General features: G+C 42.3%; 2 protein-coding genes across 5 annotated transcripts in view; both read left to right on the plus strand.

Annotated features, from left to right (window-relative positions):
- The window catches only part of LOC133576473 (sterile alpha motif domain-containing protein 15-like), a 68,819-nt gene that overhangs the window by 1,123 nt on the left and 40,520 nt on the right, over positions 1-27,176 (plus strand). For 2 of the 4 annotated variants that reach the window (XM_061929731.1, XM_061929730.1), the window contains exons 2-4: positions 240-374; positions 437-535; positions 18,861-18,933. In XM_061929731.1, the coding sequence (XP_061785715.1) occupies positions 240-374; positions 437-535; positions 18,861-18,933 (307 nt within the window). Of the gene's footprint in view, positions 1-234; positions 375-436; positions 536-12,100; positions 12,595-18,860; positions 18,934-27,176 lie in introns of those variants that run through there. The other 2 variants (XM_061929729.1, XM_061929732.1) reach the window with 2 other exon arrangements.
- Positions 22,236-27,176, plus strand: part of lrfn5b (leucine rich repeat and fibronectin type III domain containing 5b) — a 69,105-nt gene continuing 64,164 nt past the window's right edge. Inside the window, exon 1 of the mRNA XM_061929727.1 lies at positions 22,236-22,794. The gene's annotated coding sequence lies outside the window, so the exon portion shown is untranslated. The remainder of the gene's footprint in view (positions 22,795-27,176) is intronic.

Genomic DNA, 27,176 nt, shown 5'->3' on the forward strand with positions numbered 1-27,176 from the left:
TAAAATGAACTTTTGGGATGTCCATCCATCCATTTCCTACCGCTTGTCCCTTTTGGGGTTGCGGGGGGGTGCTGGAGCCTATCTCAGCTGCATTCGGGCGGAAGGCGGGGTACCCCCTGGACAAGTTGGGATGTATGCGTTAAAAATGTTGCGAGGCCGTACAGCAACATTAAACAAGTCCTGTGGGGAATTTTGAAAACCAGTGTTTCCAACTAAAACTCGCATTTTTGTAAGTGAAGGAAGCCCGGAAGAACGGTGAGTGGCCAAGTGCCAGTTTCCATGGCAACATGGATACACCAAACCTGGACTTCCTGAAGTGGACTAGCGAGGAGGTTGCAGGATGGATTGAGTCCAAAGGATTTCCACAGTATAAAGTAGGTCAAGGTTTTAAGCAGAAGCAATACTGCATGATACTAATAATGTATTTTTGTGGCAGCCGTGTTTTACCGACAACTGCATCACCGGCAGGAAGCTGATTTTTGTGGATTGTGTCCACATGCCAAGAATTGGAATCACAGATTTTAAAGACATGCAGGTATTGGAAAAAAAACAACAACACAAGGACGCTCACAGTTTGATTTCCCTTTCTAAATACAGGTAGATATGGCAAATATATAGGATGCAAGTTTCAAAGAGGCTGTGTAACAAATTACCCAATGTGACCATCTGCTTCTCCAGCACTTGTCTTCATTTGAATGAACAGTTGACAGTACACACATTAAACCAGATGACTCGCGCATGCACACACACGCGTGCGCACTCACTTTGACCATATACATTTTAGATTGAGACCAGTCTAACCCTCGAACCTTCTATCCCGCACACCCAAAATGGTCTCCCTTCCCAACGCCAAAAAACTCTCTTCCCTTCCACCTCCCTAGCCATAACAAAAGCACAACGTCTCCCTAGCCATAATACATTCCAAAGAACTCAAGGTTAACACACAGAGTTTGCTTGCTGACAGAGCATCAAGAGAAGAAGTGGAAAAGACGAGCTGTTTTCAAATATGACAAAGAAATGGAAGAAGTACAACTTAAATTCGGATATATGTAAATATCTGCCTCCGACAATTCCCCCTTCAGATCTTCTAAAAAGATCTTTATCACTAGTACAACACTTCTAAAATACGCCCCTCTTTGAGCAAGCTAGTAAAAATCAAAAGCATATGGTTACATGGGAGATAAACGGATGGAATCTATGTCAATGTCGTCACTCTCAGGGAAGGAAACTAGCATTTCTCGAAAGTCACCACTTTGCCTGACCCCCTTCAGTGACATAGCAAACCCAGGTTGTTCAGCAAGCCCCTCAACAGCATCACGAGTCAGGGTGGTCAGTCTCAACAGATTATAAAAAACATAGTTAATGCGTTCTACATTTTTAGTAGCAGTCACAGGGAAAATAGCACCAATTATAGGAAGGTTCTCGAAACCTGCACAGGATTCACACCACAATTTATGTTGTGGTGGGACCCTCCTTGGTTGTCCAATTGCATCAAAGTAAACACCCTCAGGGTTTCTCATCAAATCAAAGGAGCCCGTTACACTCCTCCGAGATAAAACATGGCGTCCTCTGCGGGAAGTTAGAGGCCGCTGAAACAGGAGTTCCAAGGGGTGTTAATTTGGTACCGTCTAGGGTGACTGGGGTCACCAGTCTAACCATAGCACAAAGCCCAACGGCTGACGTCGGGATTCTAATGTACAATCTATGCTCCCCACAATACCAGAATAAGTCAGCTCGTGCCCAAGGGCCTATCCTTGAGCCATCTATCAGGGTGGTGCACCAGGAGGGGGTAATGTCACCCAATTTGTAGGGGGATGAAGGGGGTCCTGTAAATTGAAAACACGTGTATTTCAGCTTTTAGGCCACAAAGGGAAGAAGTTGGGTGAAATTGTCAACAGGAGGGTGCACACTAACCAACAAATCACAACCTGGCGGTGTGGGTTCAGAAAACAAGGAGATAAGACAGTTTGAGCCATTAGTGTCAGTCAACTTAAAAGGGGCGGGGTAAGTGTGGGGAAAAGGACGTCCAGCGGAACAAGCAACACAGTCACCCAGGTCTTGGCTCTTAGCCATGCTAGTCATCCACCTAAGCCACAGGTTGCCTGCACCTGCTCCTAAGGTCAAAGCTACCAGGTCTTCAAGGGGGCAGAGGTAGTTAACGCCCTCTCAAGGACATTAATTTTAATAATTCCTTTAGGGTCTGTACCTGTCTGGTCAACCCCCAAAACAACATAAAAGGGACTAGTCTAGGTATAACACCTGTTCTGGCAATTGTAGGGGAAAGGGGGTGCTGGGACCGATCAAAGTTCCTCTGAAAGGTCATCCCTCTCAGAATAACTTTGAATTGTGGAGGTATGTTGGCATATTAAGGGTCATGGTAGTCTAAGGGCCCTGTGTTGTGGGTTACCTGCTTCCATAAGGGGCACCACTTACCAGAGTATGTTGTCCGCATCCGACACCAATAGTTCAGGTTTGAGTCGTAACAAAGATGGAGGTTACTAGCACGGTAAGAACTAATTTTCCCCTCGCACTTAATCACACTACACAGGTCAGAAAAGTAAGTCTTGCTGTCCCCCTTGACCAAGTCTATTTCAAGTCCGCCGTACGTTCAATGACACTTGTCAGTCACTGTCGTCGGGAAGGAAGAATTGAGACACAAGGTCAGTAGAGCAAGCCCAAACACCAGTCCGTCAGTGAATCCTACTGGGTATAACATCCTGCCTTTCAGAAATCAAAATCAGAGTAATTCAGGTATCGAGACAGGGATAAACATCAAACTTTTCACTTAATGTAACGACACAAATAGTATGCTGAAAGCAAGCAAGAAAAACTAAGAAACATCTAGCATATGGGGTTAGACTGGTCTCACAATCAATGGTATACAATATTGAAGTTGATCAGAGTATTGTAGGTAGAAAATCTGGAAGATCTACACGACGGTAGACGGCAGCTCAACGGAGAGAGGTGTCTCTCAGCGTCGTCTTTTGGGCCCCTTCCGTGGCAGGCTCCTCCGCGGGCGTGCGGAGTTAGAGGTGGTACCAGGTGTCCCCTGTACCAGCTAGTCGAAGGGCGTGGGACGTCCGTACCACGACCTTGAAGGGACCATTCCACCTGGGCTCCGTAAACTTGCGTTTGATGACCTTGATCTTGACCCTCTCAGTGGACGGAAGGGAATCTGGAGTGGCGGGCTGTCATCCTCGAATCTGTACAGAAGAACTGGCACACAAATTCTGCATTTTGTGTAAAATACCATTTTGGTTTTACGCTGATTCCTTCTTCCAGGGGGGTGTTGATCCTGGGAAGGGGCTGACCTGTATGCAGTTCATAGGGTGAAAAACTCAAAGGGCAGTAAAACAGTTTTATTCACGGACATTCGAATGATCATTAACGCTAATTGCAACATGTCAGTCCAATCCAATTTGGTCTGTGCACAGATTTTAGCCAATTCGTTTTTGATATTCTGGTTCATCCTTTCAACCTTACCTTGGGACTGAAGATGGTACCCCCAAACCGAACCTGTGTTCTAATCCAAGAGCATTTTCGACCAAGGCTAAGTGAGTAATTTCAAAAATGGGTGCTTTTGTCTGACCTAATCTTTTTGGGGAAACCATGTCGGGGAATTAGGTCATTCACAAGCCATTTAATTACTGATTTTGCATCCTCTTTTGAGGTTGGGGTTGCTTCCGGCCAACCTCTGTGATTGTCAACACAAGTCAGCAAGTATCTTTTCCCTTTCACCGGATTGATCATATCAATGAAGTCAAAAACTATACACGGTTCACCCTCACCTCCTCCATATTCCAAATTGATTTACTAAACTACTATCGCTGTGCAAAATCGTTATTTTCAAGTTAAATTTACAAACTTACAACAATTTAGTTATAACTTCTTCCCCACAGGAATATTGTTAAAGCTATTTTGTTGTACGGAGTTTGAATCCAAAAGTCTGAATCCACCCTCACCTCCTCCCCCTTCTGTTTCTGAAAAAGAGACTGTCAGTAATACTATCACTTTCAGAAACATCTAAGAAAAAGGTCAGCAAATAGTCAAGTACAGCAAGTGCAGGGGCGGAGGACAGGTCATGTTTGAGGTCAATGAAAGTCATTTCAGTCTCTGTGGACCACTGGAGGGTGGTATTAGGGTAGGGGACCCCTTAGCGAAATCAGAAATAACTCAAACTCAACTCAATCCTAAATGTTATGTACCTTATTCAATATGGTGAAAGCTACAAAATATGCCTATATTTATATCGACACAAATACTGGAAAAACACTAACCTTATGGCGGATGCTTTTCGCAATAGTAATTTGACATTTCACCACGCCTGGTGGCCACAATAACAAATTAAGTCAAGCTCATGTTGTAGAAAGTAGAATGATGCGGACACGTTTGTTACTGAATACTTTCTATCAGACTTCTGTCATGGTGACTGTGTGTATGTAATAAGCAGATATATTTTTTGATATGCTTAAATGTAATGTGTCGTTTTAGCTCAGCTGTTGTGTAGCTGCTAGCTCCTCGTAGCCTACAGCCGGGGTGTCCAAAGTGCAGCCCATAGCTATGTGTTTAACAGAACAGAAAACTTAAACAATAGAAAATGTGGTATTTGTGTGTCGGTGCAATGAGTGGCAGCTACGCCGTGTTTTATCATTGGACCTAAATCTTTGGTTTTGTAGGCGGGGCAAAGAGCAAGGGAACAATGTGGGACAGCAATTGTGTCCATCTTATACTATGCTAGTTGTAGCAAAGATATGTCAACATGAGCAGCCACACCTTGAGTTCCAACATATATAAATATAACGGAGTCAAAGGCCTCCTGGCATGAACATGAGGCGAGTCGGGTGGCGGTACACACGGAAGCATCTCAGTCAGCCAGGGTTTTCACTGATAGAGCAGTTGGAGATGTCAGCCATTTCTGGTGTTTCAGGCTGTGGTAGGAGCTCATGGAGGAGCTTTGGTAGTGGTGTCGCAGCTCGGTGGTTGAGCCGTCAGGTAACACCAGGAAGGTTCCTTCTGTGCGATATTGAATGTCAGGGTACAGTCTGTAAAGGAGGTCATTACCAATTAGGCAAGGTGTGTGCAGGTCAACCACGAAGGGGTGCTTCAGCGAGAGTCCAGCAATCTGAACCGGAAGAGGTTTGGTGACCGGTAACATTCTTGTGACCTCAGCGAAGCCTTCGACCTTCAAAAAGGAAGCACACAGTTTCTTTGGTACCTCTGCATTCAGAAATGAGTGGGTGGCACCAGTGTCAATCACAAACTGATAACATTGTCCGTTGACACTTATGTCCAGCAGGGGGCCTGTCCGTTTTTCCTGCTGGGGCTTCTGCCTTGAGCGTCCTTTGCCATGCCTGTATGATGTTTTGGCTGCAATTGGGAGCCTGTCTCGTTCAGAGGAGTTAGGACATTCACATTGCCAGTGACCCGGCTGGTCACAGATGAAACAGTTTTCACCCTGTCTTGGCCTTAAAGCACCGTGTCCACCACCCGAGTCCAACCGTCTGGTCACACGTCTGTTGAGGTTTCTTTCCTCCACCTGCTGGGACTCAAAAGCAAGGTCACCCACTGCTGAATATACGCTAGCTGATCTTTGACCTTTTGGTTCTTTTAACTTTTCATCTTCAGCGATCTGTAATTTAAGTAGTTGTTTCCTTGTTACTCTACCACCATCCTGCTCTGTCCAATTTTGCATGTGATGAATAAGATGTCCCTGCCCTGTTTTGTTTTTGGCACCGTGTATATCAGGGTTAGCTTTGTTTAAAGTGTTTAGCCAAAGGTTCCCTCCCTGAGGTACAGGTGGGAAAGCAAGGTCAACAATGGCTTGCATGTCTGTGACGGCAAAATGTTTATTCTGAAAGTGGCCCCTAATAGCAGCTTTATGTGTCAACAATGTCTGGTATGCACGCGCGAGGTTGCCATCTGCCGGAGGAAAATGGTCAGACGTGCCGATGTCTTAGAGAGGGCGTGTGAGTACCTCCCTCTCTTGGCACCCGAGAAGGGAGTGGACCAGAGAGCTTAGTTTCTGTTTCCACCACCAGGGCTCCTCCTGTGACTGTCAACAGTGAGTACAAAGACGCTTCCGGCTTTACGCCATAGGGCGGTGGCTTAGTCAAAGTCTGGGTGGGTCGTTTGAATAGTTTCGCAGAAGTGCGACAGCCCGTCCATTTTATCTTATTCTTCTCTAACTTTCTTTTCTTTATTTACAAACGTTTAAGTTCACGACTTTTCGAGTATTGTAAACTCCCTCTTAACCCTTATTTTTCAAACGTTCTCCTTTTTTCTTTTTTTTTTTTTTTAAACTCTACCTGCCAATTTCATTGTTGACAACAGTACATTTATCACACTGACCCCCCCCCACCGCCATCACATTCCGTGGCCATCTCGTCTATTTTTTCCTCAATCTTCACCTGTGCTCTTTATTGTATCAAACAAAAGGATTTGAACCCAGAACTCTTTTAGGGGAGACCAAACCCCCAGGGCGAGCCACACCCGACTATTTGCTTACTCGTCAGTGAAGCAGCCCGTCACGGTAATCTATCTTTATCGTATTATTCAAACGGACTCTAACCCAAGAATATAACCTACGAAAGGACTTGAACCTCCATCTTTATCGTATTATTCAAACGGACTCTAACCCAAGAATATAACATACGAAAGGACTTGAACCTCCATCTTTATCGTATTATTCAAACGGACTCTAACCCAAGAATATAACATACAAAAGGACTTGAACCTCCAACCCTTCTAGTCACAGGTGAAAGATTTAAGACGCAATGACATGAGTTGGCCACCATATGCAATGACGGACAAGGCAAAATGCACCCAATCTATCAAAATGTCCACTCTGTGTCTGGGGTACAAACAGTGTTTGACTTACATACTTCAAGACAGACTCCTAAAGCAGATTTTAGAAAAAGGCTCTGCTTACCTTGTTTTTGTTTGGCCACTCGTGAGTCTGTCCAGAAGAGTGTAAGAGGTGTCCAATTCTCAGCGTGTCGCCCGGACGGGCCCCCAATTTGTTGCGTTTTCACTTTCAGAAACGAGAGGTCCCGGGTTCAAATTTGTTGCGTTTTGTACCAGTTGTTCTTCCCAGGGAATTCAAGTCACAATCCGCTCCCAAGTTCTTTCCGACACTTAAAGCTGAGTTGAAAAACCACCAGAGACAGAATAGGTATTTTCTTGTATATTCTCAAAGCTTTGACCATATACATTTTAGATTGAGACCAGTCTAACCCTCGAACCTTCTATCCCGCACACCCAAAATGGTCTCCCTTCCCAACGCCAAAAAACTCTCTTCCCTTCCACCTCCCTAGCCATAACAAAAGCACAACGTCTCCCTAGCCATAATACATTCCAAAGAACTCAAGGTTAACACACAGAGTTTGCTTGCTGACAGAGCATCAAGAGAAGAAGTGGAAAAGACGAGCTGTTTTCAAATATGACAAAGAAATGGAAGAAGTACAACTTAAATTCGGATATATGTAAATATCTGCCTCCGACAGCGCACACACACACACACACACGCTAAGTTGGCTTACGACTATGGATAACACTTTGTTTGACTGCATCGCGAAATTCGCCAATGGAGAGAAATAAGGTCACCAGAGGTTGTACACAACTGCTAACTATATAACCACATTAATAAACATGTTACCTCATATAGTGGCCGTTTATTCAACTTCAGCAAAGTGACATGCTTTTTTTTGTGCAAATGCATTACTTTGTGATTTTCTACAAATAAAGTTGCTGAAGTCCTACGGTGTGGCGTCATAGAGAACTAAAGTCACTACTTTAGGGAGCACATTACAACCTTTGACATTGCTTTCATAACAACTGAGTGTTATCTTAGGCCATGTCTGCACTAAGTCGTTTAACCCCTTAAACAAATAATTATTTAGCCGAAGCCCCGTTTCAGCCACACTAAACCATCGTTTAAGGTCCCCCTCCTCGGACAAATTTTTACACAGTTAAGTGAGCCGTGAATCTCCGGCACTTAGCTTTGTAGGGACTCATTGATCGTTTGCAAACTGAGTTCGGAGAGGAAGTGACGCCAGAAAGACCGCGCCCACACAGGAAGTGACGCCAGAAAGAACGCGCTACAGCTAGCTTCATAACAATCGGAGCTAAAAAGATGGAGGCGGATCATCCAGACATGACCGTGTTTCTCCTTCTTCTACATGTACAGACGCTTGTGGGAATCACACATGAATACCTCAAGTGAAGGAAAGGCGCGATTGCAGCTATTTCGGATACAACACTTCTCAGACGGCAAGAGAACCTTTGAACTTTCGAAGTCAGCTGTGATTCTATATACCGAAAAACTTTGTCCCTTCCTCCCGTGCATGTGATACAGCCCACTGGCTGGTACAAATATTGCTTTATGGATGTGACAGTGAAATGGCCAGGCAGCGTGCATGATGCCCGCGTCTTTGCTAACTCCGCCATTAGTGCGCAGCTTTAAGATGGAATTATCCCCTCGTGTCCCAAACAACTGCTGGAAGATGAAGATCCGGTCCCTGTTTTTATTTTGGGTGACCCAGCTTATCCCCTGATGCCATCTCACGAAAGAATACCCCAACGGCGGAGTCAACCGACAACAATGTTTATATATATATATATATCTAGATTAATTGTTGCAAAATGTTCTTTATCACATTGTCTACTTTCTCATGTCGATTAAAGATTTGACTCATGTATCATGTCTCAGGTGTGATTCACTACAATAGGGCCCCACAGCACACTGGATTCTAGTTAATTGAAAAACCACAATACTGGATATTGTTCAAAGGAGACACATTTTAATCTAAAAACTTGCACACAAAAACGCAGCAAACAAATGTAGAATGCACAGGCTCTTTTAAATAACAATTTCACAGTGAAGTAAAGTAATCTATTATCTATAATCTATCTTGGAGCAGATGGAAGCCCAGGTGGATTTTTTAATTTTTTTTCATGCATGCGTACTAGGTCGCGTTGCGCCAGCGGACGAAGGAGGGCGGGGGTCTTAAACGTGGCATTGTTGTGTGTGGACACAGATAAGGTTAGGTGGGATTTACCCTGGATAACCTTATCCGGCTTAGTGTAAACGGGGCCTTAGTAACTTGCAAACGTGCAGTGGGGCCACTTGTGTTCTGAGGATTGAAAAGTGGGTATCTATATGAGATGTGGTAGAGCTGAGGTGACTATTTGAGGAAATGCTGTATCAAAACTGAACAATATTATCTTTGTAAGTACTACCAGTGGTGCCACTTGTCTTGTTCCTGTGGTGTTAGTTTATTTCGGACATGCATACAGTTACAATATGGTACTGTACATAACATATTTACAGTTTGTCATTAAAACATGTCCAAAAAGGAGTAGGAAAAAGCAGATCTTTATTAATCCTTCCTCTTTACTGTTTAATAGCAATTTCTAACACATTTGTTTGTTCACTACATGTTCTCCATCTGTAACACAAACAGTAGATAGTTAAATAAATAAAGAAGTAAATGAATACATAAATAATAAATAAGCTTCTCATGAATAAATAGTTAAGTATGTTGTTATTCACATAATGAGATGAATGAAATTATCTCCTTTTTCAATAAGGTTCAAGATGCTTATCGGTAATCTTCTTTGTACTTTGTAAACACTTTAAGTTTTAACAGTTTCTTAAAATTAATCATATTAGTACTTTGACTTATTGCTTAATCCATTCCATAATTTAATTCCATATACTGACATACTACAGGCTTTAAGTGTTGTACGTGCATACAAATGTTTTAAGTTACATTTTCCCCTAAGGTTATATTTCTCTTTTGTTGAAAATTGTTGTATATTCAGGTTGTAGTTTGATTTGTGCATAATTTTAGCTGTTCACAAATGTGAACAGCTAAAATTATGCATTAAATGTCAATATTTTTGATTCGATAGATAAAGGGTTTGTGTGTTCACGATGTCTAACGTTATATATCATTCTAGCTGACCTCTTTTTTTTAATACGGTTAGGGAATTTTTACACAATAACTCAGATAGTATAACACCTGCTCGCTATAGCAGTATAGAATGTCGATTGATTTTTAGTCCAGAACATATTTTTTATCCTGTAAAGCGTCTTTGAGTGCTCTGAAAAGCGCTATACTAAATAAAATGTATTATTATTATTATATTTAGCTTCATTCATTATCGAAGTATTTCTGCCATCTTATGTTGTATATTTTTAGTATGAGGTTTCCAGTTTATTTTATCATCTATTATTACACACAACAATTAAATTAATTTTACTCTTTCAATGTAGTCCGTCTATTTGTATTTATGTTTGACTTTCCCTTCTACTTTTACAGAATAGCATGAATTTAGTTTTGCGGAGATTTTGTCAAACCATATTTTTTAATTTGTTTGTTTCTTCATGTTATTATTAATATCAGCTTCTGTGTGTTCCCTCCTGAACAAAACACAGACTTATAATGTACAAATAATACTAATTATAAGTCCTTTTTAACTTTACAAATGTCACTTATTAAAAGAGTGAACAATTTTGGTACCAGTGTTGAACCCTGGGGTATTACACAAGAAATAATCCGCTCTGTAGACGTGTGTTTGCCTAGCTTCATTGCTTCCTGTTGGTTGGGTAGCTTCTTATCAATCAATCAATCAAAGTTTATTTATATAGCCCTAAATCACGAGTGTCTCAAAGTGCTGCACCAGCCACAATGACTGTTATCCTGTTCAAGACCAGCCCTCACGATGCATGCCGTTCTAATTTGTTAATTAAGATATTATAATTAATTGTGTCAAATGCTTTTGTTAAATCCATAAACACTGCAGCTGCACAATGCTTACAATCTATTGCATTGGTAATCACTTATTACCCTTTGATTAATGCCATTGATGACTGCAGAGGTTCCTTACGGGTACTCTGGCTTCCTCCCACCTCCAAAGACATGCACCTGGGGATAGGTTGATTGGCAACACTAAATTGGCCCTAGTGTGTGAATGTGAGTGAATGTTGTCTGTCTGTCTGTCTGTGTTGGCCCTGTGATGAGGTGGCGACTTGTCCAGGGTGTACCCCGCTTTCCGCCCGTGTGCAGCTGAGATAGGCTCTAGCACCACCCGCGACCCCAAGAGGGACAAGCGGTAGAAATGGATGGATGAATGTTGAAATGTTGGCTCTGTATCCTATTGGCTGTGGGTCAGTGTTCCACTTTTATTAATTAATTTTTACAATCTGTTAAGCATTTTTTGAATAATTTCAGAAAATTGTGGAAGTAAGGAAACAATTGAATAGTTTGTTAACTGACGTTTGTCACAAGATTTTTAAATTGTAAATGTTTTGCTATTTTAATTTTATTTGGGGAATTGCCTGTTTGAAATGATAGGTTACTGATACAAGTTAAAGGTCCGGAAATCTCTTCAATAACATTTTTCGTCGTTTTCAATTTCGTTCAGTTGAGGTCTCGGATTTAAATTAATTCACAATTTTTATTATTTCCTCATTGTCATGACCGTGAGGAACATCAAGTTGGGATTTCTATATATGGTATCGTTCAAGTCTTAAGAGTGAAAAGCGGATATCTAGCCAAGGTGTGACGTCCACTAGAGCTGAGGTCACTATTTGAGAGATTGTGGTAACATTGTGTAATTTTAAGCAGCATTTTCATCTTTGTTAAGGCAGTGATCTTGGCACAGCTCAGACATCAATGGAGTGTGCAGGTGTACCTAATGACGTGTCCAGCATCTAAGGCTACATTTTGCTGGATGATGCTGCTATTGAGTGGGCAGCATGCACTGGTGCCAAAACAAAGTGTGCTGCTGGTGCCAAATCAATTATATTCCTCATGCATAAGTTGTCCTTACACTGAAGAGAGTATGGTATCCAGAAATAACACAGCAAAGAGGAGCATGGTATACATTCTGTTTATGCCCATGCGCCTTATCGTTCTCTGAGATGACAACTAAATTAGTTGGGTGTGGAAATATCAAGGTGGAGGCAGGCGTACGCAAACTTCATCTTCCTCTAGAGCCTTTTCTTATCTCCAAAGTGGCACACTGAACAAAAGTTCAGATGTAGTAAGCTCCATCACAGCACTTTCTCCCCGCCCCCTGCTGTGCGCCTCTGCAGGCCATCTCCGCATGCGTGCGGGAGCTGCTGGGCATCACTCAGACCCTGTGGAGTCGCAGCATCGCCGACCCGCCGCGAGATGACATGGGCCTATTTCTGGAGATGAAGAGTCGCACAGGTGTCAAGACGGACCAGCTCACCATTCAGCAGCTCCTGGATGACATCTGCCACTGATGAGACAAAACCAAATGTGTGTGTGTGTGTGTGTGTGTGTGTGTGTGTGTGTGTGTGTGTGTGTGTGTGTGTGTGTGTGTGCGTGCGTGCGTGTGTGTGTGTGTCTGTGACAAAGTGGTGAGAAGCGGGACGTGTCAATGCAATTTTCATTCCGCCAACTGTCTCAGTGACTCACTTACATGCAGGTCCTGTCATTCACACGTACACCCGCTCAGTGCTGGCATGCTGGAATTGATGCTGGTACAAAAGGCAGCTTTTAGAATATGCTGTCTAATCAAATGCATGATAAATTCATCTAAATAAACACCCACTTGAATGTCCTACAGCTGCGTTTGTCACGGGTACGGCCTCATTGCTGTTATTACAGTAAAAATGGCAATTATTGGTTTCTCTGTATATCTTTTCCAGAGCTAGTATGGTCTCAAGTAGAAATGCGCCGATCGGCCGGCCACAAATCCATATCAGCCAGTTTTCGTAAAAGAAAATGTATGATTGGCCATCCCCTCTGGCTGATACTGTACTCATTTTTGGTCCCTTGGCTGACGGGGGCTTGCAGCTAACTTTATAAAAAGCGTGGCAATTCAACTACATTTCTTAGTGTCTTATGTACCATTATCACTGGAGGACTGTAGGTCGAGACTAAACAAACACTAGGCACAAATCAGGAACAGGCATGCTAATCGCTAAGTTAGCCACTAAGGTACCTTGACATTACCCAAGAAATATGTGCTTGGTAAAGTAAGAAATGTAGATGGAAGCACGTTACATCAGAAATCTTTTGTTAATGTTTACAAACTCCGAATTATTCCCTGGATACAGGAGGACTTTGGGGGCAAAAACTAAGCACTAAATAGTAGTTTTTGCTTTTGTTTAGTTATTGTGTACTAATGACTCTGTTTCAAATAAACAACATAATAATAAAGAACTAGTTTAAATAAGGTGCTGATATTGTTACACTGTCAATAGCACTTGCCAATTAATATATCCATCCATCCATTTTCTACCGCTTATTCCCTTTGGGGTCGCGGGGGGCGCTGGAGCCTATCTCAGCTACAATCGGGCGGAAGGCGGGGTACACCCTGGACAAGTCGCCACCTCATCGCAGCAATTAATATATATATATATATATATATATATATATATATATATATATATATATATATATATATATATATATATATACAGGTAAAAGCCAGTAAATTAGAATATTTTGAAAAACTTGATTTATTTCAGTAATTGCATTCAAAAGGTGTAACTTGTACATTATATTTATTCATTGCACACAGACTGATGCATTCAAATGTTTATTTCATTTAATTTTGATGATTTGAAGTGGCAACAAATGAAAATCCAAAATTCCGTGTGTCACAAAATTAGAATATTACTTAAGGCTAATACAAAAAAGGGATTTTTAGAAATGTTGGCCAACTGAAAAGTATGAAAATGAAAAATATGAGCATGTACAATACTCAATACTTGGTTGGAGCTCCTTTTGCCTCAATTACTGCGTTAATGCGGCGTGGCATGGAGTCGATGAGGTGTTATGAGAGCCCAGGTTGCTCTGATAGTGGCCTTCTGCATTTTTGGGTCTGGCATTCTGCATCTTCCTTTTCACAATACCCCACAGATTTTCTATGGGGCTAAGGTCAGGGGAGTTGGCGGGCCAATTTAGAACAGAAATACCATGGTCCGTAAACCAGGCACGGGTAGATTTTGCGTTGTGTGCAGGCGCCAAGTCCTGTTGGAACTTGAAATCTCCATCTCCATAGAGCAGGTCAGCAGCAGGAAGCATGAAGTGCTCTAAAACTTGCTGGTAGACGGCTGCGTTGACCCTGGATCTCAGGAAACAGAGTGGACCGACACCAGCAGATGACATGGCACCCCAAACCATCACTGATGGTGGAAACTTTACACTAGACTTCAGGCAACGTGGATCCTGTGCCTCTCCTGTCTTCCTCCAGACTCTGGGACCTCGATTTCCAAAGGAAATGCAAAATTTGCTTTCGTCAGAAAACATGACTTTGGACCACTCAGCAGCAGTCCAGCTCTTTTTTTCCTTAGCCCAGGTGAGACGCTTTTCGCGCTGTTTCTTGGTCAACAGTGGCTTGACACGAGGTATGCGGCAGTTGAAACCCATGTCTTTCAAGCGTCTCTTGGTGGTGGATCTTGAAGCACTGACTCCAGCAGCTGTCCACTCCTTCTGAATCTCCCCCACATTTTTGAATGTTTTTTTTTTCACAATCTTGACCAGGGCGCGGTGATCCCTATCGCTTGTACACTTTTTCTGACCACAGTTTTTCCTTCCCTTTGCCTCTCCATTAATGTGTTTGGACACAGAGCTCTGAGAACAGCCAGCCTTTTCAGCAATAACCTTTTGTGTCTTTCCCTCCTTGTGCAATGTGTCGATGGTTGCCTTTTGGACAGCTGTCAAATCTGAAGTCTTCCCCATGTTTGTGTAGGCTTCAGAACTGGACTGAGAGACCATTTAAAGCCCTTTGCAGGTGTTTTGAGTTAATCAGCTGATTAGTTTGTGGCACCAGGTGTCTTCAAAATTTAACCCTTACACAATATTCTAATTTTGTGACACACGGAATTTTGGATTTTCATTTGTTGCCACTTCAAATCATCAAAATTAAATGAAATAAACATTTGAATGCATCAGTCTGTGTGCAATGAATAAATATAATTTACAAGTTACACCTTTTGAATGCAATTACTGAAATAAATCAAGTTTTTCAAAATATTCTAATTTACTGGCTTTTACCTGTATATATAACATAACAGCAGAACATAACAGCAGCGATATATATATATATATATATATATATATATATATATATATATATATATATATATATATATATATATATATATATATATATATATATATATATTGACATCCAAATCGCTGCTGTTATGTTCTTGGGCAGGACACTTCACCCTTGCCCCCGGTGCCGCTCACCTGGTGAATGAATGATGAATGAATGATAGGTGATGGTCGGAGAGGTCGTAGGCGCAAACTGGCAGCCTCGCCCATCAGGGCAGCTGTGGCTACAAATGTAGCTTACCACCAGGTGTAAATGAATGACGGGTTCCTACTTCTCTGTGAGCGCTTTGAGTATCTAACAATAGAAAAGCGTGATATAAAATCTAATCCATTATTATTATTATTATTATTAACCACTGAGCCAATGTACTTGCCTGCCATGCTTGTCAAAAGCAGCTCGCCATGAAGCAATCTTTGGTGGTTACCAAGGAGTGCAGTCCAGTGACAAAGAGTGCTAATAATAAATTGAAAAAAGGTTTTACTGGGAAAACCACAGGGGAAAAGAACATATTAGAATGGTTGTTATTGTCACTATATACATGCACAATTCTCTGCAGACATGCAATAGAAAATAGAAATAAAGAAATGAAAAAATACTGCAAATAGATAAAGGAATAAACAATAAGTATACTAATAGTAAATTATTTGAATTGTCATGTTCACCAAATAATTTCAATATGGCTTGAAAGTACATCTGTAATATTTGAAAACAATTAAAGGGGAACTGCACTTTTTTTGGAACTTTGCTTGTCGTTCACAATTCTTAACCAGACAAAAAGACAAAAGTTGTTTTCTTTCTTTTTCGCTTTCTAACATTGTCTCGTTCTTGGCGGATAGCGATACCAAGAAATCCTTTTAAAAATGCTTTCAAAAACCGTCAACAATACTTCATTTACGTTCTGTGACTTGTATAATAACCAAGCTGTAGCCACATTGTTATTGTAAGAGCGAACACTGAGGAACTCTTTTTCCAATGACTAACACATCGCTGTGCTGCGGTATTAGCCGTACAAGCTAACTACGGAAATTTGAGTTTGTAATGCACAGCACAATGCGATAAAACACCTATCTGTACTGACTGAAAAACATGAAAAATCATATTACAGTATCTGTAAAGTATTAGCCCACATTTCATGTTTTGTATGTATACATACAAAACAGCTGTGTACCGGTATACCGGTAAACAGCTAGCCAGACAGCGTATGTACTGTTGTTGTAATAACACGCATGACGTGATAAATATTAAGTGTGACTCACTCGATAGACAGTTGTCTGTTTGGTCCAGCTGGCCAGGGACGTTTTTTCCAGTTAATTATAGGTAAGCACTCCATTTATGTCAAAATAGCTTGGCTTCAAGTTCCACATTTTGCAGCTTCGATTCACTTTCTCCTCACTCTCTTGGCTTCCGTCTGCTCCAACGTCTCACTTTTCCTTTGTGTTGGCTTCTAGAAGCATACATTCAGATTCTAAAATGTAAGGTTGTGAATCCTCATTTGTCCAAAAATAGTCGTCTTCCATGTTTGTTACCGAATCTGCCATGATTAGAACACATCTGCATCTTTAAGGGGTTGTTGCCAGAAGTTAGATGTGCGCTGCTATGGAAACGGAGATAAATGCGCCGAGGAATTAGTTCCGGCAATGATTAAAATGATCATCCATCCATCCATTTTAGACTTAGACTTAGACTTCCTTTTTATTGTCATTCAAATTTGAACTTTACAGTACAGATAAGAACAAGATTTTGTTGCATTAGCTCATGGTAGTGCAGGATAAACAAAGCAATAAGGTGCAGATATAAATAAATAGATTACTGTACAGATAAATATATTGCACTTTTGCATATGCATCCAGGTTTAAGGATGTATATTATATTGTATTTATATTCCAGCGAGTTAATCCATATTGGGGTGGAATTGAGGGAATAATTATGATGCGTTCAAGAGTCTTATGGCCTGAGGGAAGAAGCTGTTACAGAACCTGGAGGTTCTGCTACTGAGGCTGTGGAACCTCTTTCTAGAGTCCAGCAGTGAAAACAGTCATTGGTGGGGGTTGGAGGAGTCTTTGCAGATTTTCTGAGCCCTGGTCAGGCAGCGGCTTTTTGCGATCTCCTGGATAGGAGGAAGAGGAGTCCTCATGATCTGGACTTTGTACCGAGGATGTCGTTGTGGCTTGTGCAGCCCTTTGAGACACTTGTGATTTAGGGCTATATAAATAAACATTGATTGATTGATTGATTGATGATCTTTTCCGCCGTCCTCATCACTCTCTGGAGAGACTTACAGTCTGAGGCATTGCAGGCTACAGTCCAGACAGAGATGCTGTTGGTCAGCAGGCTCTCTATAGTGCCTCTGTAGAATGTGGTGAGAACGGGGGGAGGGAGCTGTGCTCTTTTCATCCGACGCAAAAAGTGCATGCGCTGCTGAGCTCTTTTTACAAGAGCTTCGGTGTGTAGGGACCAGGTCATATTGTCAGTTATCTGCACCCCCAGGAACTTGGTGCTGCTTACTATCTCCACCGCTGTGCCGTTGATGAAGAGTGGAGCGTGGCTGGACTGGTGCTTCCTGAAGTCAACAATGATCTCCTTGGTCTTGTCGACATTCAGGACCAGGTTGTTGGTTCTGCACCAGTCAACCAGATGTTTCACCTCCTCCCTGTAGTCCATGTCGTTGTTGTCACGGATGAGGCCCACGACTGTTGTGTCATCCGCATACTTCACAATGTGGTTAGTAGTGGACCTGGCGCAGCAGTCATGGGTCATCAACGTGAACAGCAGCGGACTCAGGACGCAGCCCTGGGGGGAGCCGGTGCTCAGGGAGATGGCACTGGAGGTGTTGTCGCCCACTCTCACAGACTGGGGTCTGTCTGTGAGGAAGTCAAGCAGCCAGTTGCATAGGGGGGTACTGAATCCAAGGGGAGGCAGTTTGCTCAATAAGTGCTGCGGGATGATGGTGTTGAATGCCGAGCTGAAGTCCAGAAACAACATCCGCACGCGTGTATCCTTTCCTTCCAGATGTTCTAAGTTCAGGTGGAGTGCAGAGGAGATGGCGTCCTCTGTGGAGCGGTTAGGGCGATAAGCGAACTGGTATGGGTCAAATGTGGGGGGAAGTCTGGAGACAATGTATTCCTTTACCAGCCTCTCGAAGCACTTCATTATGATGGGGGTTAGTGCTACGAGGCGGCAATCATTGAGGGAGGAGATTGTGGGTTTTTTAGGCACTGGAATGATTGTGGCCGTCTTAAAACATGATGGTACCACAGCCTGGGTCAGCGAGATGTTGAAGATGTCTGTGAGAACCCCAGCCAGCTGGTCTGCACATCCCTTAAGCACCTTGCCCGGAATGTCATCAGGTCCCGCTTCTTTCCGGGGGTTCACTCTCCTCAGGGTTTTCCGGACATCCGCTGTGTCCAGGTTGAGCCTTCAGCATTGCACGTACCTTACTGTTCATCCAGGGTTTCTCGTTGGCCCGTGTGGGGATGTTCTTGATCCCACTAACATCCTCCATGCACTTCTGAATGTATGCGGACACAGACTCTGCATACTCCTCCACACATGTGTTATGATTATCGGTGGCGGCTGCCTTGAACATGTCCCAGTCTGTGCTTTCGAAGCAGTCTTGTAATGCTTCCATTGCGCCCTCTGGCCAGGTCCTCCCCTGCTTCACTGTAGCTTGCTTCCTGTTCAGCAGGGGCTTGTATGCAGGAATTAGCATCACAGATAGATGGTCTGAGGAGCCGTTTTCTATCGCTTGTCTCTTTCAGGGTAGCGGGTGGAAGGCGGGATACACCCTGGACAAGACACCACCTCATCGCAGGGACAACAGATCAAAATACGGTAAATATTGAACATATTACATATTGTTATGAAGGTGTCTGTTACTACATTATATATAAACTTGCAGTGTGTATACAAAACGTTAATGGAGGGTTTTGAAGTTGTTTTAGAGGGCTTTGAAGGCTACAACAATGACTCCCATTAGCTGCATTTTCTAAGCGGTTTTTATCATCTTTAAAATCCTAAAAAAATAACATATGTGTTCTTGTCTCTCATAATGATTGTGAACAATAGGAACAATTCCCCAAAAAAGTGCAGTAAACCTTTAAGATAGTCACGTGTATATGTGCGTATTTTAAGTTGTAAAAAAAGTAAGTCGATTTTAAAATAAAAAGTAGAAGCTCAGTCGCCACTATTTGACCGTAAAATGTGTTTTGAAAATTGGTACCACTGTTATTTTTTTACGGTAGAATTCTGGTGACTGGATTGCCAGGATTTTTTTTAACCTTCAAATCTACGGTTGTTGATTTTACAGTGCGTTACTGTAAATGGAAAAACCGTACCATTTTTATTTTTACAATAAAATTCTGGCAACTGACCGGACGTTTTAAAAAACTTTTTTTTATAGTGCATTTTAAAATAAAGTCAGTATAATTCTGGCAACTAAGCTATGAGTATATTTTTGTTTTTTAGCGTTTTATTTGTATTTTTTTACATTGTACAATACTTGACTCTTGCTTCTTTTGTACAATAGGTGCCAGTGAGTTATTGATAGGTTGCCTGTGTTGTATTGGATTAAACCAGTCCTTCTCAAATAGTGGGGCAGGCCCCCCTGGAGGGGCGCGTGTGACCTTAGGGAACATGCTTTTTATGCCGTACCAGAATATGATGAAGCGTATGTAGCGCTTGGCTTCACTGTAACTACGGTGGGAGACGACAAAAGGCCGGTGTGTTGTTTCCTTTAATGTTAATAAGCTTACAATGTTATACAGAGGTATAGTTATAACAATTATTTCGAAAAAATATAATATTTTCTTTTTTCTAGCGTGTGCGTAACGCAAAATATTTGAGAAGCACTATTGATAACGAGTATTAATCCTTCCCAAGTTTCCAGTGGTAGCTTCCAGTGTTGAATAATTTTTCAATAATTTTCGAAAATTGTGGAAGTAAGGAAAAAGGTCTATCGTTTGTAAACTGGTGTTTGTCTCCAATCACTAAACTATCCAGTTTCTGCTGTGTTTATTTGTTTATTATTGTTGTTTATTTGTTTTACTGTATTAGCCTTGAGGTGGAACAAGTCACAAATGAGATCAGTTTATATTAAGGCATCCCCATTAGCTGTGCTCTTGCAAGCATACATGGAGCACACATGCTAACATTTTCACTAACACATGAGACTCGACTATGCAAAGACAAATCAAAGATAGCATATTCCTCTATTTAAAACACTTCATTGTGGTCGACATGAAATGTAATGGTGGCGCTGTGATCAACATTTTGCATAGATTTTGTATTAGCCCACTTTGACTGCGTCTCCACCCCGTTAGCCGTGTTGTAGTTTTTAGTGCTTCCATTTGGAATTTACCGACAGCTATAAGTTAGAACTATACGCTACTTTTTATTAGAAATGGCAACAGCGGAAGATTTTAGCATTCATGTGCATGTACGAGCAGTCTGCCCCACAACAAGAGGATAGAGGAAATGAATTAACTTATTGATCACAACTGAATACAAACAGTGGACTATTGTAAAGCTCTTTGGGTAAACCTCTACCATGTATGGGGATATCTGCTGATGTAACTAAGACAAAATATGTCACTTAAGTCTTGGAGGAAGTACGAAAGAAGATTGTTTTATAAATATCTCCGTCATGCCTCCATGGTTTGATTTCACATTTCCGGGACTTATGGAGATCCCAAATACACAAAAACATCTTCCAACAGTTAAGAAAACCCCCTTTTAATATGATCTGATCATGCAACAAGATGTTCGAAGCATTTTTGGGGGGGGAGTTTGAAAAACAAACACTTAACTCGTCACCTTGACTTATGATTTCAAATCAGAATCAGAATCAGAAATACTTTAAAAATTCCCGAGGGGAAATTAAGATTTTCAGCACAATCCCATTCAAAAGCAGACAAACATTACAGGGAGACAGAACAGGATCGCTGACGGGTCTGCCAACTTTCGGCGCCCCTTACAAAAAAGGTGAGAAACAGGTAAACGCTGGGGTCCCCATAGAGAGGGGGTCCAGACTGAGGCCAAGGAAGAAAAAAAACTCATAGCCATAGCCAACACACATGTGTGTAAGAGGGAAACATCAAAGAACACAAAGAACATTAAATACATTAAAAGAGCAGAGCTGATGCAACCAGCCACTTCTACACACAGCCACAAAAGTAAAACAAAAAAACAACAACAAAAAAACATACACTTTGGTAGCCTTTGCGGTGTTCCACGTTATCGTCTGCTGGGGTGGGGTTAGCATGGCCAGAGACAGGAGCAGACCCAACAAAGCAACAAAGACAGCTGACTCCACCCTCGGCTGCCCACCAACTCTCGGCCAGTGTCCAGACCGCATTGACGAGCGAGGATGCGTCCAAGGAGACCGAGGTGTCCGATACACGCTCATTCAGCCAAGACACTATGAAGCTTGTTACCCATCAATTTGTCAGTAAAATATAATAAAAACAGTTGCAAATTGTGTACCAAGGCTTAATACTCATATATTCACTGTTACAATAATTTTGATGTGGCCTTTAATAAAAACAAGTTTGAGGTAGTGCTTGGCATGCCAAAGGAAGAGTTTTAGTGGGTCTTAAGCTTTGCCAACTTCTACACAATAGCATCAGACCGTGTATTGAGGGTGGTAAGGCTGGAAGAGGAGCAGTGGGGTAGTGGTGCAGGTTTCGAGTGTGGACAGACCCACAAGGAGTGAGGGCTTTAAGTTTCAGCCAACTCAACATTCCACTGTACATGTAAGAGAGGTTGCTCGCATTTGTCCTGTTGTAGAACCTGCAGCACAAATGTAAATCTTGGTCTCCCCACAGTCAGGACTTCTTCAGGAAGACGACGGTGTTGCATGTATGCTGCAGTTTTGTGTCTTGCATGCAGCAAGCAGGATGAAGGATAACGCTCTCTCTCTCTCTCTCTCTCTCTCTCTCTCTCTCTCTCTCTCTCTCTCTCTCTCTCTCTCTCTCTCTCTCAATGAATAAATGATGGCACTTGGCTGTGAGTGAGGCCGGGAGGGCTGTGCATCTGTCTGCACACACAAATGCTCTCTCTCTCTCTCTCTCTCTCTCTCTCTCTCTCTCTCTCTCTCTCTCTCTCTCTCTCTGTCTCGCTCTCTCTGTGTATGTGTGTGTGCAGCTGCCAGTGCTTCTCGCCATTACCATTCCGGGCACAGCGCACCTCTGCTCCACACGCAGAAATGGAGCCGGTGCTCTGTGGTTGACAGGCGTCGGAGGGCATGAGGCGGGGAGGAGGAGGATGCATGACGGCTGCAACCTTTCAGGCAATCTGGATTAACTCGCTGCGAGAGAGAGAGAGAGAGAGAGAGAGAGAGAGAGAGAGAGAGAGAGAGAGAGAGAGAGAGAGGAATTAGGAACATCTGGCTCCAGCCTCTCTCTCCATTCATCCATCCACAAAGGCGTTTTCTAGCGCGCTCCTTCTTTTTGGCGGGGTGGTGCACCGTGGAGGAGGCGATCCCGCTCAGCCTCCAAAGAAGCCTCGGCGGGGGCCCTGCAGCGTGAGCGCGTCCACGCTGTGCGATGCTCCATCCTCCTCTTGAAGGGCATCGACGGGCTACCAAGGCCGGACACATGTCAGCGCGTCCGGGACTAAATTCATCTCTCCGCCCCCGGATGTTCATCTTCTTGGCTGGGAAGGCACTCCTCTTCTGACTGATGTGCCCCTTGCAAGGTAAAAGTGACACGACTGGCGTGACGTGACCGGCTGCCGTCAACCAAGAAGCAACTCTGGTGATGAGAGGGTTCTAGAAGTGTGCATAGTTGCATGCAGAGCTCCTGCAAGGTCATTATTGCAGCTTTTGTTGTTGTTGTCCTGACAGGTGATAGCATGCTGGCTTACAACATGGACCCCCCCCCACCCCACCACCCCTTAGATAAGATGTCTGGTGCAATGATGCTTGTTTTACTGCCTCTGTCCTGAGGATGCACTGATAGGTGCTGCTTCGTCTTCTGCTGCTGTGGAGTGATTGAAGCCAAGTTGATATGCAAATGATGCATTGGCCGTGTGAAGGTGTGATGGAGTCTAACTCAGGCTGATGAAAAAATGGTTCTTTTCCTTCTCAAGATTTTCCAGCCCGAGTGGCCTTGCCTGGTGTCAAGTGTTAGTTATCACACAGATTATTATTCATGAGCGCCCGCAGGCATCATCGGAGCTGCTATGTGCACGCCGCTCCATGCATTCAGGCCCACGCCTCGTTTTATTATCTGACTTTTTCCTTGCAGACAGGTGATCTTCTTTCTGCGCTCGACTTTCAACGACCCACATTTTGGCTCACTGGGAAGGAAAGGGTGTTGTTGCAGAAGATGTCCAACTTTCTTTATCACCATTTAACACTCAGATTCTGCAAAACAACCTTCAAATGTCTGTGACAAGCCGCCAAAGGTGGATGGTTGGTTCACATTTGAGCAGTAACAGTCACAAGTAGTTGCACAATGACTATTAGTTGTTATGATTTGCCTTCATTCACCGCCACAGCAAAAACAGTTAACATGTCATTTAAGTGTAGACTTTCAGTTTTAATTGAAAAAGTTTCGTGGAAGTGTGGCATTAATGGTTGAGGAATTAAAGACATTCTATATGGCTCCGTTTTCAGGGGCTCAAAACTGCAGTTGGAGCCATTTGGAGGAGTATTTGGACAATAACAGTGTCATTATGAGTGTGTACTTACAGTATGCATCATTACAATGGCTTTGATATAATACAATTAACATGCAATAAAAGTGTAAACTTTCAGCTTTAGTAAAACAGGTTTTGTAGAAATACGGCATTAATCGTTCAGGATTTATGCCGTAATTTTTTAGAGGCTAAACAGCAGCATACATGGACAGTGTTGATGTTGCCCTAATACACCGCGACAGTTTGTTTGAAATACAGCAAGATGTTACGGAAGTGTAGACTTTAAGGTTTGATTTGAGTTGTTGTACAAAAATGTGGCATTGATCATTTCGGAATCACGGCCATTTTTATTCTTCCATTTTCAAGGGCTGAAAAAGCAGTGTTTGAACTAAAGCTACTCGGACAGTTTTTAAGGTTTCCTTTTTGCACCAGAACAAATAATTCTGAATATAAAAAAATAAATCCAGATGTCATAAAATGTAAAAAAAAAAAAAAAAAAAGTCAACAGATTTTAAGGTAAAAACTGGCAGCTCAGTCGCCAGAAATAAAAGTGGTACAATTTTTCTATTTAAAGTAACGCACTGCATGAAAACAATGAACATATATTTTGCATTAACAAGAACTGGCAGTTCAATCGTAAAAATAATAAATAAGGCAGACCAATTTTCAATATACAGTCATTTAGTGTAAAATTCTCCCAGCTTTTTTTACCATAAATTAAACTTTTTTTTTTTTACAGTGTAGAAGTATAGACTTTAAGGTCTTATTTGAGATGTTGCACACAATTACATTTACATTTTTCAGTTTTCTAGGGTTGAGAAGCAGAATTAATTCGAATCTGCTACACTTCTACACTTTAGAAAAAAGTCAGTAGATTTTCTGTAAAACTCTGGCAGCTCAGTCGCCAGAATTTAACTTTAAAAATGAAAATGGTACCGTTATTTCCATGCACTGTGAAAACGACCATAGATTTTAGGGTGAAAAAAAAACCTGACTGCTCAGTTGCCAGAATTTTACTGTAAAAGTAACAGTGGTGCTGGTTTTCAATTCATAGAAACTTTGTGTAAAAAAAAAAAAAACACAATCAATTTTATGGTACAATTCTGGCGATTAAGTTGCCAGTGTTTTTATCTTTACAGTAAAACCTAGAGATTTTTTTTTTTTCATGTTTTGTGATCACAACCATTTTTTTTTTACACCATATTCAAACTAAACTAGGGCAGCACGGTAGAAGAGGGGTTAGTGCGTCTGCCTCACAATGCGAAAGTCCTGAGTAGTCGTGAGTTCAATCCCGGCCTCGGGATCTTTCTGTGTGGAGTTTGCATGTTCTCCCTGTGACTGCGTGGGTTCCCTCCGGGTACTCCGGCTTCCTCCCACCTCCAAAGACATGCACCTGGGGATAGGTTGATTGGCAACACTAAATTGGCCCTAGTGTGTGAACATGAGTGTGAATGTTATCTGTCTATCTGTTTTGGCCCTGTGATGAGGTGGCGACTTGTCCAGGGTGTACCCAGCCTTCCGCCCGATTGTAGCTGAGATAGGCTCCAGCGCCCCCCGCTACCCCGAAGGGAATAAGCGGTAGAAAATGGATGGATGGATGGATATTCAAACTATCTCTAAGAGTAGATCTAATCCAGGGGCGTCACTAGGTTTGAAGAAGAGGGAGGGCTTAGCCCCCTGGTGGTTCCTGTAATGTGAGCGCGCAAAGCGCGCAAGCAAAAAATGTGTGCACTTGCAAGACCTTTTCGCTCACAACTTTTTGGCACTGTATTAGAATTACACAACAAACATTGAATACATCTAAATGGTTGAAAGTGGAAGTGTAAGAAAGCATTAGTCATCTTTAGTAAGCATGAGATGGCCCAAACACATAAGGACAGTGTTGTTGCATGGAAAAGCTAGCAGGCAACTTGCAAAACTGCAGGAAACGTTGCACAGATAATAGCAGTGTAAACAAACTGCAGAGCACTACAGAGTTGACCTGAAAACAGACAAGGTTCTGGTGGAAAGAAACTTTCTGGAAAACGGGGGCTGGATGTCCACCCAAAGATATGTTGCCTGTGCACAATCTCTTTGATTCAGAATTTTTGCACTTGCCATATTTTTTTGCTTACAACTTGTTGTTACTGTATTAGAATTACACAGCAAATACTGAAGAAATTGAAATGGTCGAAAATACATATTGTCAGTTTCCTGTTATTACTGTAATGGTCATTTAAGGCACTTAGACCACAGGTGTCAAATTCAAGGCCCACAGGTCACACATATGGACTATCACATTAACCTGCCATTTATGGTGGAAACAATAAAAGTGAAGATAAAAAACACCCATAGAACTCCACCTTTTTGGCTATGAGTCTGTCAGTACATCAAGTCTTCAGAGCCCCCAAGACACTACTCTAAAATAACACTAAGGCTATTGAACTACAAACCCCGTTTCCATATGAGTTGGGAAATTGTGTTAGATGTAAATATAAACGGAATACAATGATTTGCAAATCCTTTTCAACCCATATTCAATTGAATGCACTACAAAGACAAGATATTTGATGTTCAAACTCATAAACTTTATTTTTTTTTGCAAATAATAATTAACTTAGAATTTCATGGCTGCAACACGTGCCAAAGTAGTTGGGAAAGGGCATGTTCACCACTGTGTTACATCACCTTTTCTTTTAACAACACTCAATAAACGATTGGGAACTGAGGAAACTAATTGTGAAGCTTTGAAAGTGGAATTATTTCCCATTCTTGTTTTATGTAGAGCTTCAGTAGTTCAACAGTCCGGGGTCTCCGCTGTCATATTTTACGCTTCATAATGCGCCACAGATTTTCGATGGGAGACAGGTCTGGACTGCAGGCGGGCCAGGAAAGTACCCGCACTCTTTTTTTACGAAGCCACGCTGTTGTAACACGTGCTGAATGTGGCTTGGCATTGTCTTGCTGAAATAAGCAGGGGCGTCCATGAAAAAGACGGCGCTTAGATGGCAGCATATGTTGTTCCAAAACCTGTATGTACCTTTCAGCATTAATGGTGCCTTCACAGATGTGTAAGTTACCCATGCCTTGGGCACTAATGCACCCCCATACCATCACAGATGCTGGGTTTTGAACTTTGCGTTGATAACAGTCTGGATGGTTCGCTTCCCCTTTGGTCCGGATGACACGATGTTGAATATTTCCAAAAACTATTGGAAATGTGGACTCGTCAGACCACAGAACACTTTTCCACTTTGCATGAGTCCATCTTAGATGATCTCGGGCACAGAGAAACCGGCGGCGTTTCTGGATGTTGTTGATAAATGGCTTTCGCTTTGCATAGTAGAGCTTTAACTTGCACTTACAGATGTAGCGACCAACTGTATTTAGTGACAGTGGTTTTCTGAAGTGTTCCTGAGCCCATGTGGTGATATCCTTTAGAGATTGATGTCGGTTTT

Source organism: Nerophis lumbriciformis, linkage group LG34, assembly GCF_033978685.3.
Source record: "Nerophis lumbriciformis linkage group LG34, RoL_Nlum_v2.1, whole genome shotgun sequence".
NCBI classification, from domain to species: Eukaryota; Metazoa; Chordata; class Actinopteri; order Syngnathiformes; family Syngnathidae; genus Nerophis; species Nerophis lumbriciformis.